At 32.5% G+C, this 15,279-nt stretch overlaps 1 protein-coding gene across 1 annotated transcript in view; it reads right to left on the reverse strand.

Moving 5' to 3' along the window:
* The window catches only part of LOC106883718 (collagen alpha-5(IV) chain), a 182,189-nt gene that overhangs the window by 9,844 nt on the left and 157,066 nt on the right, over window positions 1–15,279 (reverse strand). Inside the window, exons 23-32 of the mRNA XM_052974901.1 lie at window positions 14,636–14,827; window positions 13,233–13,328; window positions 11,715–11,804; window positions 11,124–11,257; window positions 7,884–8,181; window positions 6,922–6,960; window positions 5,595–5,768; window positions 4,677–4,810; window positions 1,797–1,941; window positions 659–772 (exon numbers count right to left, since the gene is read on the reverse strand). Coding sequence (XP_052830861.1) covers window positions 659–772; window positions 1,797–1,941; window positions 4,677–4,810; window positions 5,595–5,768; window positions 6,922–6,960; window positions 7,884–8,181; window positions 11,124–11,257; window positions 11,715–11,804; window positions 13,233–13,328; window positions 14,636–14,827 — 1,416 coding nt within the window. The remainder of the gene's footprint in view (window positions 1–658; window positions 773–1,796; window positions 1,942–4,676; window positions 4,811–5,594; window positions 5,769–6,921; window positions 6,961–7,883; window positions 8,182–11,123; window positions 11,258–11,714; window positions 11,805–13,232; window positions 13,329–14,635; window positions 14,828–15,279) is intronic.

Raw genomic sequence — 15,279 nt, forward strand, 5'->3', positions numbered from 1 at the left:
TGTGTGTGTGTGTGTGTGTGTGTATACACACACACACACACACACTAGCAGAAATACCCGGCGTTGCCCGGGTTAAAGAGTATAATGAAGTTTTAAAATGCTGTCTAGATTATGCAGGTCTCAACTGCTAGTAGCTGAGATACCAACTTTCTACCTTAATAACTTTCCAGCCTATGCCAGCATGGAACATAGACGTTACTTCACAAAGAGTTACCTCCCTTCTCCAAGTAATTCAGGAATGGGTATTTTCTGCTCCCAGGGGGCCCGTTACTGATTATGTGAAAAAATTTTAAGAGTCTAAAACCATCCCTGGAACATAAATAATGTATGTTCCCAGTTTAGAGAAAATCAGTTAAAAAGTACGGCCATCATAATCCTTTACACTCATACACAGCAGGATTTTTGTATTATATAATGGCGGTGCCCCAGCATGGCCACAGCTCAAGAGCTGAAACAAGATAAAATGAAAAATGAAATATATACACACACACACACACACACACACACACACACACACACACACACACACACACAATTATATCTCTTTATCTCTAGGAATTTATATATTTTAGCATATGTATAAATATATCATGAAATATCTGAAGAAAGATAGAGATATGGAAGATAACTTAAAAGATGTGAAGTATTTCATCCTTACCTGGCAATCCTCTAAGGCCAGAATCTCCTCTTGGTCCATCAGAGCCTGGATCCCCTTGAGCACCCTTTTCAGAGTATGGTGGGAGACCAGGTTCACCAGGTTCACCATTATCACCTGAGTTCCAAAATACAGAAATTGATGTTGAGTCTTAAATTTTACAAATTTCGTATATTAAATAATTAAGTGACCAAAATATTTATTCATTCTTTGTTTTATTTCATAAAATTTTTAATATCTCTATTTTACAACATTTTACTCCTAAACGCATCTTTACCCAACCCCTTGTCTTTACCCTTCTCTTCATCCTTACTCCTCCTCTAGTCTTTACCACTCCTCTCATTTCTCATAACTTTGTCCAGTCCCACAGGTATAATAAAGTCCTTGTTCTTTTAGGTTTGTTGTATCTTCTGTATTTCTGTTAGCCATTGTGGCTAAATAAAGAAACAATTATTAAACACTGGGGTCAAAGTAAGTGACTTGCCCTTTCCCCCTAAAATTGCAGGCCTTGTGCCAAAATTAGAAGGTATTATTATAATCATTATAATTATCATTATTAGGATGATTAAAGGTAGTGAGCTGGTAGAATTGTTAAGACACTAGGCAAAATGCTTAGCAGCATTTCATCTATTTTTTCATTCTGAGTTCAAATTCCACTGAGGTTGACTTTGCTTTTCATCCTCTCAGAGTTGATAAAATAAATACCAGTTGAACACTGGGGTTGATGTAATCAATTTTCCCTCTCTCCCTAAATTGCTAGCCTTGTACCAAAATTTGAAACCATTACTATTACTGCTACTACTACAGAGGTATTGTTGGGCTTGGAATATTCAGTTCCATCATTTTCATTTTGAATTCGAATCCTGCCTGCCAATTTTGTTAACTGAACAGGCTTCTTACCAAAAGCATTCTAATTTTGACCATCCATCATCGTTTTATTTTTTTAATTATAAATGATGCAAAATATTCTTTTCTGTTTTAAAGATAGTACTATGAGATCTGAAGACAATTTGGCTGCTACATCTTCCAAGTCACTTGACTAGAGGGCCTTTGGACTGTTTATTCCATAAGTTCTTTAGATAATTAAAGCCATTTATTTCATATATCTGATTGCTTTAAAAAAAAACATGAATTTGTATACCGGATAATCCAGGTAATCCATCTGTTCCAGGAAGACCAGTCAATCCATTTATTCCTGACTGTCCTTTTAATCCCTCAGGACCAGGGAATCCTGGGCTTCCTTTTGGTCCTGGACGTCCAGGTGATCCATCAACACCTGGGTATCCCTATAGAAAGAAGACATATGATAAACCATTTAATCAAAAACAAAATCATAAAATAATGTATAGATTACAGTAATTCCCTTTATGTTAAAATACTAACTGTCATATGACAGGTAACTTTGGAAGTACACTTTTGCTGCTTTAGGTAATATCATAAAATATAGCATACATATACTAATTAACTTTTACAAATTTTCCACTGCAAGATGCTATTTCCAGTGTACATGCTTATATATATATATATATATATATATATATATACATGCATACATTGCCCTAAATATTCTAAGTGTTATTCTGTCATTAAGTAATATGATGTTAATGTATAAAGCCTATTAAAATGGAACTATATAACCCACACAGGTGCAGAGAAATTGAATTAAAATGCTGTTCATAGTTACAAGGAAGATACAAGGAAGATTGACCAGCTGCATAAAGTATCATTTATCAGTTATGACTTTGCATTTGCTACAAGCAAAACACCAGTGCTAGTGCCATGTAAAAAACACTGGTGCTGGTGCACATAAAAAGCACCCAGGACACACTGTAAAATGGCTGGTGTTAAGAAGGGCATCCAGCCATAGAAGCCATGTCCATAGAGACAATGGAGCCTGATGACTTTATCAACTCCTGGCAAATCATACAACCCATGCCAGCATGAAATACAGACATTAGATGATGATATAAGAATTTTGTTTAGTCTTTGGACTAGACATATTTGAATGTCTCAGTTTAGCTGCAATGTTACTGGCAATAAATAGGCTTTATATCCCGAGATTATTATTTAATTTGAAGATTTAAACTAAGAGTATTATTTAGTTTGAGTAAATGCAGTTAATGTAGTTAAAGTTCAAGTGTGACTTGTGATAAAGAAGACAACAAAATTCCCTTTAAAGTCAATCCTTGGAGAAGGATGGGGATAAAAAAAGTGTTTACTCCCAAGTCAAAGCCTGGAATATATAGTGGGGATGAAACTGGAAAGGGAATCATTTAGCTTATTTACATCAAGTACTGTGCCCTTTACTTTTGTCAGCAGTATAGCTGATAGCTGTAAATTAGCATCTGTAGGAAACACATATGAAAGGAAATTTCTGAAAGTTACTAAAATTAAGAGGAAGGATTGTAGTTTGTATTGGGATATTGGAAAAAGATGTAAAAAGTAAAGGTGATTAAAAGCAGAAAGACAGGTGTGTCACTTGGGCTTGTGTGGTGGTGGCTGGTAACTAACTTGTTTACAGTTTCTTTGTTAAACAATAAGGCCACATGTAGGAGAGAAAGAAGCAGGGAGAGAAGGGTAACAGTAAATTTGTGGATTTTAATATGTTGATGAGCAAATAATTGTGAATCAGTTAAATGGACTTCTTTTCAGTACAGTCTAGGATGTTTTTGTGCAGCAGCACTGTCTCAAGTATGGTAACAATATTCTTTTATAAGGCAAAATGAGCTTTGTAAAGAACTAGCAATTGATTAGAGCTGATGTATTTTCTGTTCCTGAGAAGGAAAGCTGGTTTTTGGTTTGAGAACATTTTCATAAACAAACACCAAAGTATCAAGCAGTTTGGTATATTTCAGATATGAAGAAATGTCAAACACAGGAGAATGACTGTGAAACAGCTTAAGACATTGGGTAAAAATACCCTTATAAGATGGAAACAAGTGGCCAGCAAGCTGCTGTGAAAAATCAAATTCTTCATGTCTAAAAGGTACCAACCACTCAGTGCTTCAATGTTTGTTTATAAAAATGTTCTCATTCCAAATGTATTATTTAGTCAGGGGCCATTTATGTCAGAAATAGAGTATTCAGTCAGAATTTGGGAGGTACAGAGTTCAATGCTGGCCTTTTTTTTTTTTTTTCTTCTTATAAAAATATTTTTGCTCCATCTTCAAAGACATTTTCACAACCACTCTCCTGAGTTTGAAATATCTTCAGATCTAAAAATACCAATCACTCAACATTTCAAAGTTTGTTTAACACTTATGGTATGCAAATTAGTAGCCCTAATTTCTTGAAGCTACTGAAATTGTTGAGTACATAAACAGAGTGGTAGCTTGTTTTTCTGGGATTCATCAAATTGATGTGATCAGAATGCAAGATTTGAAAATCAGTTAAGGTTATTCATTATCTATCTTTTCAGTCAACAGAGAAATAGTTCAATTTGCTCTGTTTATATATCTACTATATATATATATATATATATATATATATATATACACACATGTATATATGTATATATATATATATATATATATATATACACGCATACATGTATATATAAATATATGCAAGTGTTTATATAAATGGATATATATATATATGTGTGTGTGTGTGTGTGGTATGGGGAGTGTATGTACATATACATATGCACATATAGACACATACACCCACACATATTGTTGAGAAGGAAAATAAATTGTAAGGCATTCATATCTCTCAAAACCATAAGCATTCTAAGGGAAGGGAAATGACAACAGACATTAATTAAAGCCTATTTAGCTTAAGAACAGCTTATTCCTACTCAACAACATTTGCTACAAGTAACATCTTTATTAATATCATAACCATTTTTGGATCAGCTATCAATGCAGAAGGAGATTATGTTGAAATGATATGACAATAAGGAATTAAGGGATTACATATAATTGCAAGAAATATTATCAATTCAGAAGGAATGAAATGCTACAAAAGTATTTAAAATATTCAAATATTTATAAAGGGAGCGTAGAAACATTTGTATTACATTTATTCCTGGGTCTCCAGTTAGTCCTGGAAGTCCATCATTTCCACCCAATCCAGAGAATCCCCTGTCTCCTGGTTCTCCTGGAAATCCAGGCAAGCCAGGAATACCATCACGACCTGGCAAACCATTATCACCTAAAACATATAAGAAATTAAAGCTTTTATAATTATTGTATCAGTAAATTGTAGGATAGTAATTATTAATGTTGAAGTCTGTTTTAGATGCCAAATTTTACTGAAGTCAAATAATGTCTATAAATCTTTTTTTCTTTCTTTCCAATAATATCTCAGACAAGGACAAATTTTTAAAGGAGATTATCATGCAAATAAATACCAGTGTACTGATGTTATTTGTTTCCTTGAGCAGAATTAAATCATTGAGCAATCAATCCCAGCAACATTTGAATTTAGACAAACAAACCACCAAAGTAAATATAATAAATCAGCCAAGCTGTGCTGTCTGATGTCTCAGCTATTATTACTATGGAAAAACAGTTGTAACCTTCATGGCATCTAGATAATTAAAGCAACCATCATTAAATATCAAATTAGATCAATAATTTATTGTAATTTTATTTTTCCCTTTAATATTTTGTAACAGAAATCATTTCAAAAAGATTTCTACTTTGCTTTCACTTTCTAAAAGCATCAAAATATAACTATTTTAAATTTACATTTTTACTTTTGTGATGAATTTCCTTGGAAAAAGCAAATATTCACTAGTTATTACAAGCCAATATTACATATAATGTTAATTTTGCATTAATACTTCTGGTTGCCCTTCATATCTTATCAGTAAGACATATCTTTGTTCATTTCACTTTATAAAGACTATCCAAAAAATGTTTACTTAGTCCAGAAGCTGAAAACTTATAATCAAAATTTAAACAGAAAATAATAAAATAAGGTGAAACCTTACCGGGAAATCCTGGTAGACCATCATCTCCTCGAACACCTGGGTAACCATCTAGAGAAGTACCTGGACGTCCTTGTTCTCCTTTGAAGCCATTTGATCCATTCTGACCTGGAGAACCAGGTTCACCTGCTTCACCTCTCCTGCCAGGATCACCAGGATTTCCATGATCAGGGTCTTCTACAAGTAATAGAGAAATTTTTTACAGAAATTAATATTACCATAAAGACTTGCATGTATATATATATCAACGTACAATATGTAATGCATTGCATATACTACATCATACTACATAATTTTCTTGTGTATACATCTAAACTCACCATTCATAACATCAAACTGCCCAGCATTTATAACATAATTAGCATTAAGGTGTTCATATAAAATATAGTCATACAGAAGTGCTGAAACGATGGAATAAATAAAAATGTCCCTGTGTAATTTTCAGGTGCTTTCCTGTTAACAAAGGTAATATATCAAGAAAACAATAAACACTGTCACTATAGCAGTTGGTTCAAGTTGAATTAAGTGATGTACAATCAAAATGAATTGCTTAAACATATTATATATTCTGTACTATAACTACAAAGATATATATTAATCATTTTCAGCTAATATGCATCATCACAAAATATATATGTGCATACATATCTATTGTATCTGTTATGCATTATGCTCATTCTCAAGTGTGTATATCAGAGGTTCTCAACCATTGTTTACCTATAGACCTCTCTGATTTATTATTTGAAGCCATTTATTTAATGTTTAAAAAGGAATTTTACAAATACTTCCTTCAAAATTATGATTTTGTTTTCACACATTCACTTGTGCAATTTGAACCATGCAAAACATTAGAGAAAGAAACCTTGCTGTTTCTTGCAATGAAAAGACCTAAAGCAAAATTATTTCATAGACACTTAATATTCTGTTGTGGATACCCAGTCAACAATTTTGCTTGTGTGGACCCCAAAAATTTTATAATGGACCCTAAGGAGTCATGTGAACCCTGGATGAGAACCACTGATGTATGTACACACACACACACACACACACACACACACACACAAACAAAACGTATCGTGTTTTACAGTACAAATATAGATATATATAAACAGACAAGCACATGTTCTTATATATACACAGACTTAATTTCCTGTGACTTTTCATACAAGCCAATATTATTTAATTGCTAGTAAAACATGGAAGACCTTAATAGGAAAAATGCCATTTTGTTACTGATAATCTAGTGATAACGTAACATCCTCCAGCTTCTCAACTAAAAGATTTTATTCAAACTTTTATTGAATGTGTATCAACAATTTAATCTACTTACCAATATTTCTCAATCCATCACCTCGTTCACCAGGAGGTCCTGAAAGAAACAAAAGTAAATATTAATGACATATTTTTGTTAAGACTAACAAAGAATGAGCAAACATTTTACTTGGTGATATTTTCCATAACAATTAAAAATATCATTAGGATCAATACAAAGGTTGATGAATTACCAGAATCAATAACATTGTTATTGTTCACAATAGTGTACAGTGAATGAAAAATGAAATTCACTTGCAAATAAATTTCTTGGATGAAAAAACAATGAAAAATTTTGTACCAACTAAAGAAATTATAAAATAATGCAAATGATTTGAACACCAAAACTATTTTGTCATTGTACAAAAACTTTAGAAAAGTGTCAAGCAAGTATTTCACAAGGTAAGAAAAAATAAGCAACATTGTCATATCAGTGTCTGATGAAAATTAATAAGATATATATACTGTTTGTCCCAAGTGATGTAAGATGCTTTACCATAGCATAAAATTTAAGCAATTGCTAAAATCCCATTTAGTTATAGCATATTAAATGATGACAAGTGACCAAGACTTTTGGCGATTTGCTGTGATTGAGAAGACGTGTCAATCTAAGTGAAATTGTAGTTGTGGCCAGTACTAGTGATGGATAAAAGGCACCTATGCCGGTGAAATGTAAAAGGCACCCAGTACACTCTGTGGAGAGATTGGCATTAGGAAGGGCATCCAGCCATAGAAACCAAGCCAAACCAGACTGGCTTACCAGTTCCGATCAGACCATCTAACCTGTGCCAACATGGGAAATGGACACTAAATGATGATGATGAAAACACACGTACACATAAACACACATTATACACACACATTATACACACACATTATACACACACAAATACACATTATATACACACAAACACACATTATACACGCACACACAAAACAAACAAACATATGTATCAGTAAGCAACTAAAATCTGAACTTACCCTCCAAACCATCAAGGCCATCAGGACCTGGGAAACCAGATTCTCCTTGTTCACCTTTCAGACCGGTTAGACCAACTGTACCTCGATCTCCTTTAACACCTGATGGTCCATTGATACCAGAGAGGCCAGGGATACCTGGCTCTCCATCAGGACCAGGTAAACCAGGAGATGCAGGGTACCCATCCCTACCAGGATTACCAATTTCACCTTTCCGTCCTGAAAGTCCAGGGACACCATCTGGACCTGGGTCACCATAAGCACCTTTAAATCCTTGTCGTCCGGGAAATCCATCATCTCCCTAAAAATAATACATTTCTAAGTGTGAATAATGATATCATTCTTAGTAAGAAAGACAACTGAATGGAATAAAAGCACGTATTTGCTAACACATTCACATTTTCAAATATACCCACATATACATATGAATATCATACACCACATATACATGTGGTTTACAAATATACAAATGTACAAGAAGTTCCTGGCTTTAGGTAAAAGAAAATACAGGAGGATCAGTTATTTATGATTTCATTCAACATATTCCCTTCTCAGATTCATACACCTATTGTAACAGTCCTTCATTTTTTTGTTAAGCCATGCAAAAGAACTCAGAAGGGTGAGACTCCAGCCTAGCCTTTTGCATTACCCTTAATCCTTTTAATACCAACCTGGCTGAAGCCGCTTCTGGCTTTGTAGTACAAATGTCATGTTTTTAAAAGTTCTGAATTGAAATTTTCCACTAAACCTTAGTCACGATTTATGTTCCTAACACCAGCTTAATGATAACTAAGTTATTTTACTAAACTCTTTGTTATATTTAAAATTAATTGAAAGAAACACAAAGCATCTCAAAATAAATACGGTAACAAAAGGGTTAAAGCTAGGAATTTTTCAGGACCCGTCATACATGCATACATACACACAGAGTTAACTGTTTGCATTCTGGCTCAAAATTATTCTCCAATAGGTGATAATTCATATTAATTTTACATCAGAAATCCTGGAACCTTTTTTTTCACATAGAAACAGAAACTCTTCTAAGATTAAACTACAGTGAAATGTTTGTAAATCAATGAGGGAACTTTTATGCTGTGCCTTTCATGTTAGAATTAGCATCCTATTCATCCTCAAATAACATCATACTGTTTCATAAAACAGAATGTGTCCATTGAATAATATATAGTACTTCCAGGCTCACATCCAATATACTTCTTTTCTAACGCTGTAGGGTGTGTTCTGAGGGAAATTTCACAGCTATTTCAAGCAGGGAGAATGACTACAAAGACTCTCTTATTGACTGATTTCTTACTTTACTATTTTTGAATCCTGATAAACCAGTTATAATTAGTGCCAATAATGTGAACTTGTATGTGAGTGCATGTGTGTGTATGTGTGTGTGCATGCGTATTTGTGTACATACATATATCTAGATACATGTGTATGTTATCTCTCTTTTCAAATGATTTGAATTATTCTTATAAACAAAGACAGGTTTAAAACAGAGAAACAAAATTCCAGCACAGGTATTTGAACAACAACTATGAAAGCTTTCTTCTGTGCTTTTTGTTTTTTTTTATATTTGTTTTTGTTTTTTCACCTGAGTTTCATATGAACAGTTACTTGAATACCACAAGCAGTATAGGTTTGGGCCTTAGTGCCCTATCAGAGTGACAACAAGTAGGTACTGAGAGCCCAATATGTCTTCAGTGATACCCTCAGAGTGATTGGTGTTTTTCTCTATCCTCATCAAAAATAATCCATTGTTTAATGACAGCTAACAGAAATTGGAGAAGTTACAGTCAAACTGTGGCTTAAATTGTTTCAATCCTTTAGCATTACTCTGTCAAATATAATGCGTATTTATTCACATTGCTTGGAATTAATCATGCATTATCTTGTAACTTTGAGATTTCAATGTCTTTCTAGAATGACATTGTAGGATAGGTGTGTGAGGCCAGATTTGGCTGGTCTGATCATAGTCAGAATATTTGAGCTGGATATGACCAGTTAGGGTTAAAATATATTCTACACTCGTTTCTATCAAATCGCATACATACAAATATGTATGTATACAACTATTTATGGATGTTCGTATTTGAGATTTATTCAGCTTATTTTTGTAAAGTGTCAATACTTCTTTCTCTGAGTTTGACAGTTCCAGGGTTCATAAACATGTGAATTAAAGCATGCACATATATAAGCTTATGGATATACTTGCAGTCATGTAATGGGTATGCATACATCTTTAGTACATGGGTTGGTGTGATTAATTTGTGTGTGCATGTATATATATTATTGTGTATGTATGAGCATATGAATATGGACCTGGATGCATGTATATGTTCATATATATATATGTGTGTGTGTGTGTGTGTGTGTGTGTGTGTGTGTGTGTGCACATACATATATGTGTACATGTGTTTATGTATGCATATACATATATATATCTGTTTTTCTTTTTCTTTTTTCAGTTGCTCACCAATACTGAAAAGCAACTTTCTCACCCCAAAACAAGACACATTTACAGAAATTTTGACAACTCTATCTCACTAGTCATGAATATAGTTGCACACATTATTTGTATATGTTTGTGGACGTCATTGAATGTATGGATCTGCATGTTTTGACCTATGAATCTAAACTTATATGTGTTTGTGTATCTCCATACATATGTATGAACATATTGTTTATCACTTGCAAATGCATTTTTGGTACCTGCAACAAGCATATTACTTTTTAGATGTTTTTTGATGCCTTATTATTAGTGAAGTTTATAAAATAGCCATCTTCTGCAATTTTCGAAAAATATTCTTGTGACCAGCATATGAGAAAACAATTTTATGAATTGTACTTCTCTTCTGGTTAACTTCTTGAGATGAAACTTTTTTTTACCTAAATCCAGGTGTTATAAACTTCTGTTTCAATAAAGAAATAATTTATATTTGCTACGTTTCTGTATTGAAATAGAAATTTACAATATTTGGATCTAGAAACCAATTTCACACCAGAATAAATATCATTCCAATATCAAGAAATCATTCAGAAGAAAACTTAAACCTATAAAATTGTTTTCTCTTTTGATAGTCAGAAGAATAATTTTTTTAAATTGCTAAGAATGACTATTTTATAAACTTCACTAATATTAAGACATAACAAAGCAGAATAAAAAATATGCCTGTCATAAGAGCCAAAAGTAAAATTAAAACAAAAACAGTCTTGATAATCAAAGATGTCACCTACTGGAGATCCAGGGAAACCGTCTCTTCCTTGTTCTCCTCGTCTTCCTCTGCTGCCTTTTTTACCCATGGCACCACTTCTGCCAGGCAATCCAGCTGAGCCAGGAAGACCAGCATCTCCATTTATACCATCCAGACCTAAATATAAAAATTACTGTTTACATTGCTGTCTTTGATATTGCTTTCTTTCCTTCTCTCTGCATGTATAATCATCTTATCAATTATATACTGTTCAACTATATAACATTACAGTTTATAACATTCCAGTATTATAACATGTAGCAATGTTAGGAAACTCAATAATGTAATTTAGAATATGCATAATATAACAACATAAAGTAAAATATTGAAAAAAATTAGCTAACAATTTGCATAGAAGTAAATATCACAATGCTATAATAAGCCAGTATTAGTAGGATTTATTAAAAGGCTATAACAGTTCTATTTAAAACGTGAAAACCTGATTAAATAATTAACATATTATGTATCACATAGAATAAACGATCTGTGCATCATGAATTTTGTTTTATCTCTTTGAAAATTACTTTCCCTTTTGAAAATTTAAAAAAGTAAAATTATAAATAAAACTACTTACCCACAAATCCAATTTCTCCTGGATATCCTTGTGTACCTTTTGCTCCTTGTAAACCAGGCAAACCAGGAAGGCCAGTCTCACCAGGGTCACCTGCAATGAAATACATATGAGAATATTGTTAATGTTCAGATTGTTAATGAATACAGAAGTATTGATACCCTTTTCTTTAAAGAAGACATACGATGTCTATGGTTTGCTAAATGTTGCTTGGTAGTCAAATTCTTGTTTTAATATTTGTTACAGGTCCTTGTGAGCTTATTGATGTAACATGTGTTGCTTAACTAGGAACTATCATGGTTACAAAGGCTTGTGAATTGATGCAACAAGAAATCACTCAGTTTTTGAAGATAATATTAGAAAATGATTCCATTTATACATGCTACAAAGAAATTGCCAATGAAGAAAGTGATTATAAATGAATTTGAAAATGTTGGGTAAGATGGTATCTTTGCAAAACTTTCCTTAAACAAAATAAAGTGAGAAATCCAAAATCCTGTACTCTCTCTATCCTTGCAGGAATGCCTTTGCTGTGAATTTTATTGGAATAGATTCTATGGTGGTGTCTGCTTTAGAGCTGCCTTAAGAATCAGCTGCTCTGGTTCTTCAGGTGATATCAGCATTGAAACATGCCAGCTAACTCCTGTTAGGATTCATTATAATGGTGGCCATATTGGGCATTGTAGTATAGGACATTTTAATGATTTTTCTATTAAAAAAAACAATATGTTGCAAGGGAAAAGCCTGATCAAGGATTTGGAAGAACATTTTAGAGATATCATTTTTCACATTATGAGAGAAGTGTGGGACAAACTACATAACACACTGTCTCCTCTGCCTTCTCCCATTGTTGGGACATTTATCATACTCAGAGAAGTTGTCATGTTTCCTCAATTTTACAGATATACTGTGGATATGGAACCAAAACACACATGCCCCTTCTGCCCTTAGTGCCCCTGGGTCTACTTTACAGTGTGGGAGGTTGGGTGATCTTCCACAGGCGTCCATCAAAAATCTTGGGGTCAGTACTTATTTGTATACTGGTATATATAAGGGCCTGCAACTTTCTTTGCTATATTTTTGTTAATAATGCTGATGAAGTAAGTTGAATGCATACCATTATATGATAGGGCCAACCAACTTACATTATAATGCTGATCACCTTAATGAAACACACATACATTATATAAAGTATAAAATACTGGTTAGTTTTCTGTGTTCCCTTTCAAAACAAAATTTAAATAAAATGTACTGTTAACAATTGTGTAAAGAATACTGAGGTAGGATTTTCACAAGACATAAACAAATATTTTACTTCCATGAAAAACGTGTTGTAATGACTTGGTTTTATGCTCTTTAATGCATGAATTCTCCTAAATCATATAGTAATAAACTACATAAAGTTTTTTTTTTATTAAAACATTACATCAATGTGTAAGTCAAATATGTTATGAATTAGAAGTAGCATTTAACACAGCTCTGCAATATAATAATAAGGAAAAAGAACTGCAGCTCCTGTACCTTTCCTACTTCTAGTTATATCTCCTGGTTCTCCTTTCCTTCCCATAAGTCCATTCAAGCCATCCAGACCATTAACTCCAGGTAAACCATCAGCTCCTATAAATTAAAATATTATTTAACATCGTTAAATGCAATCAAAATTACATCTCACTCATTTTATTTATACATATAATTTAAGAAATAGTCAAAGCAATTTTGATATGAAGTGGAGAATTTTGTTCAAATGCTGCTTGAGGCAGTCTTCTGTGCATAAGAATGAATCCTTTTATTCTGTTGACTTTTGTCTGCATAGTTGGAAATTTTTTTGCCATAATCTATTTGAATATATATATATATATATATATATATATATATATATATATATATATATATATATATAATCCATCTTAAACTGTAAAATCTCAAGATGAACATCCACATGCTACCTATCTAATTAAAAAGATATATAATTATTTTTCAGGTTTCAGATATTTTTTCTTCACTGGCATATTCTGTGTTGTAATTATAATTCAAGTTTCAATATTTCTGCCACAGTAATTTGAAGCATTTCATAAATCTTTGAGAAACCCTGTAGTCAGTTCCATCATGTGGCATTTTTCATAGAATCAGAAAAAAATATACAAAATAAAATTAATACTAAATGTAAATACACTATATTGTTGAAACATTATTTTAATTTTAAATTTTAGTGTTTAACTTAGAAAACCTTTAATACTTTCATATCATGTCTATAAACATTATAGCTATATGAAATACCAAAATATCAATGGATATTAATTTAAATATTAACTACCCATATTACTGTAAACATTGTTTTTTTAAAAAATACAAAATCAAAAACAACACACCACCCATGACTTTTGGAAACAATTTTCATGCTCAGAATTGCTGAAGCATGGAATAAATTACCTCCATCAGTTGTTAGCTGTCAAGACACTTTCTCCTTCAAAACTTCCATGCTTCCTGAAATTCGCCAACAGTACACCTCCACCCATTTCTTCTGATTTTTTTTTAAGACATTTCACTGTTCACTTCCTGTGCATATTCTATGAACAGTTCATGCAGTTTTGGCTACTTTTCCTGATGAGATGTAGTGCAACTGAGCACTGTATACAATAAGCTCATTATTATCATTTTATCATAAATTTGGCGATGACAAATACTCCACACCACCACTTGCTGCATATGTCATTTATAAAAAGTCACTATGAAGTTAGTTTCCACATGATTTAAAGTCAAAATAGTCTTATAGAGAATTTAAAACTATGAGTATTGGGTGGTTTTCTGTTAATTTTGGCAAATTTTCCCTTGCCATACTCCACAGACCAATAACAATTCAATAATATTGCTACTAAAGAACATAACCAACATAAAGTGGTGACAACTGTAAATAGAATACAAACCTGGGAATCCACGGTCTCCCTTTTCTGCAGCATACTGTAAACCTGCTTCTCCTCTGGGACCTTCAGCACCCGGGAAACCGGGGTCTCCACGTCTACCATCGTATCCAGGTTTACCATCACGTCCATTACCACCTGGTAATCCATCAATTCCATGCTCACCTAAATAAACCAAATTGCATACAAGAGTGAAAATGGAAGTAAACCAGCATTACTATTAATACATAGAATATATGTGTGTGTGTGTAATACATAATATATAATATATATATAATATAGATAATATATATTATATATAATATGTATATAATATATATATATATTATAGCAACAAGTCAGTCCAGTATTTACTGCACAGCTCGGGGGAAGGTAAATAAAATCAAAACAAGCAACAGGATAACAAGTAGTAATGCAGTACAACCGTTTTCATTTAAACTGATGTAATGATTGCATTGTACAATTAAATAGAGCCACATGAAACAGTCGTACTGCATTACTGCTTGATATCCTGTTACTTATTTTGATTATATATATATATATATATATATATATATATATAGACAGATATAGAAATGATAAATGTAATACATATATATCATAAATATGATCTACATAATATGTGTATATATGATATATATAAATATGAT

The sequence above is a fragment of the Octopus bimaculoides genome, chromosome 19 (assembly GCF_001194135.2).
Source record: "Octopus bimaculoides isolate UCB-OBI-ISO-001 chromosome 19, ASM119413v2, whole genome shotgun sequence".
In the NCBI taxonomy this organism is placed as follows: Eukaryota; Metazoa; Mollusca; class Cephalopoda; order Octopoda; family Octopodidae; genus Octopus; species Octopus bimaculoides.